The following is a 2,407-nucleotide window of genomic DNA, read 5'->3' as shown; positions in this document are numbered from 1 at the left end:
TAGTTGCAGGATTTTTTTTTTACCATGACATAATTAGTCTACAAATAAATAACATTATTTCTTTCTTTTCTTTATACAGTGAAATTCATCTACTTGGATCAAATTTCTCATCATTTCCTGTGTCATTACTACCCTGGAAATAAGTATGCCTTAAAAAGGAAGTGAATATATAATTAGGTGGATTCTATTTACATAGATTATTTCTTTTTTATCTCTCCATATTAACTAAAATGAAAATACTGCCATCATCTACAGATGTTTACAAAATTCAACTCAAGAATATGTCAGCAGTCAACGTGTTTATACTGATGGGCTTCACAGATGATGTTGACCTTCAAGTCTTCCTATTTTTGCTATTTCTATCGATCTATCTTTTTACTCTTGTAGGAAATTTGGGTTTGGTTTTACTGGTAATCGAGGATTCTAGGCTCCACAACCCCATGTACTATTTTCTGAGTGTCTTATCATTCTTGGATGCCTGCTACTCCACAGTTGTCACCCCAAAAATGTTAGTCAATTTCTTGACAGAGGATAAATCCATTTCATTTTTAGGATGTGCAATGCAGATGCTTCTCTTTGTTACTTTAGGGACTACAGAATGCTTCCTCTTGGCTGCAATGGCTTACGATCGCTATGTGGCCATCTACAACCCACTTCTATACTCAGTGAGCATGTCACCCAGGGTCTATGTGCCATTGATAGTGGCTTCCTATGTTGGTGGTATTCTGCATGCAACTATACACACAGTGGCCACATTCAGCCTGTCTTTCTGTGGATCCAACAAAATTAGACATGTTTTCTGTGATATCCCTCCTCTCCTCGCAATTTCTTGCTCTGACACTCGCACAAACCAGCTTCTGCTTTTCTACTTCGTGGGAATTATTGAAGTAGTTACTATCTTGATTGTCCTGATTTCTTATGGTTTCATTCTGTTGGCCATTCTCAAGATGCATTCTGCTGAAGGGAGGAAAAAAGTGTTTTCTACCTGTGGCTCTCACCTAACTGGAGTGTCCATTTATCATGGGACAATCCTCTTCAGTTATATGAGACCTGATTCCAACTATGCTTCGAACCATGACATGATAGTGTCTATATTTTACACCATTGTGATTCCCATGCTGAATCCCGTCATCTACAGCTTGAGAAATAAAGATGTAAAAGAGGCAATGAAAAAAGTGTTTAGAGAAATTGGTTCATGATTAATGAATATTTTTTAATTGAGTAAACTAAAAAGTGGTGAATTTCAGGTCAGTTCAAATCTCTATGATTAGAAAATAGTAAGAAAAATATTCTGTTTTTAGATTATTTTGCTCCATATCCTAGAATATTTACAAATAAAGAAGTAATAAGCCCACCAGTGTAACATTTCTCAAAATTATACAAATTGTGTTTTATATGTGTCCATTTTATCAAGAAATACACATTAAACATTATTTGATGTCTTTTGTTGTTAATAGCTGTGTAATTGCTTTTCACTTACCCAAGCTATAAGCCATTTCTTCAAGATTCAATGGTTTTAAATATTCTCATTTTGTCTATAGCAAATATTCAGAATTCATTGTAGAATTAATTTTCCATTCTATGTTTAACACCAAAAAATTCCCATATTTCCCCCAAAACATGTTCTCACTCACAGAGATCCATCCAAACAAAAAACACTGCATTTTGTGGTGTTTCTGTGTTTCACTACATAGGAAACTTTGTTTCATGATTAAATTCTTGCCATTTTCAATCACAGAGATTGATTGAACCGTACTAAAACTTTTAAAAATATAATACTTGATGTGATTACCTACTGAGAAGGTTTTTATGGCTCTGAAAAACAAAAACGAAACAAGTAATTGAAGCAATAACCATTAATATTTAATGGCATTAGCATCTCGAAAGTTAGCCTAATTTAGTAGATTCCTTTGATTCTAAATATTGCTCTTTCGCTAACTCTACCTTTTTCCTTGATTTCACCTTGCATTGTTATCTTTATCAAAATTTATACTCAAGGAACAAGCTCATAGAATAAAAATAATCCAATTATACCTCTATTACATCTGCTTATACTTCTTAAAAACTCTGTTTAATTTACTTATGTCTTGATATTTGTGTGTTTGAAAAATTGAGTAGAAATTCACTTTTATTTCAATTAAACACTGTCTTTTTTTCTGCAAGCAGATTTCTCCTATGAATGCACTAGAAGAATTCAATCATAATATTTAAGAGTTAAATTTGAATGTTGAGTTTAAAGTTGATGCAATAATTTGAAGACATCAATTTTAAATTGAAAGAGTATATACTTAAAATCTCTCTCTCTCTTTCTCTCTCTCTCTCTCTTCTCTCTTTCTCTCTCTCTCTCTCTCTCTCTCTCTCTCTCTCTACACACACACACACACACACACACACACACACACACACA

General features: G+C 33.3%; 1 protein-coding gene across 1 annotated transcript; it reads left to right on the top strand.

Moving 5' to 3' along the window:
* Positions 1-230: 230 nt before the first annotated feature.
* LOC308265307 (olfactory receptor 5T3-like) lies at positions 231-1,199 on the top strand (the record flags this gene model as incomplete). Its single annotated transcript, XM_080698928.1, has 1 exon — positions 231-1,199. The coding sequence occupies one exon, from the start codon at positions 231-233 to the stop codon at positions 1,197-1,199; it is 969 nt and encodes a 322-aa protein (XP_080555054.1).
* Positions 1,200-2,407: the final 1,208 nt, after the last annotated feature.

This window comes from Muscardinus avellanarius (assembly GCF_963383645.1).
Source record: "Muscardinus avellanarius genome assembly, chromosome: 1".
Taxonomy (NCBI): Eukaryota; Metazoa; Chordata; class Mammalia; order Rodentia; family Gliridae; genus Muscardinus; species Muscardinus avellanarius.
The sequence above is the reverse complement of the archived record's forward strand: the minus strand, read 5'-3'. Positions and strand labels throughout refer to the sequence as shown.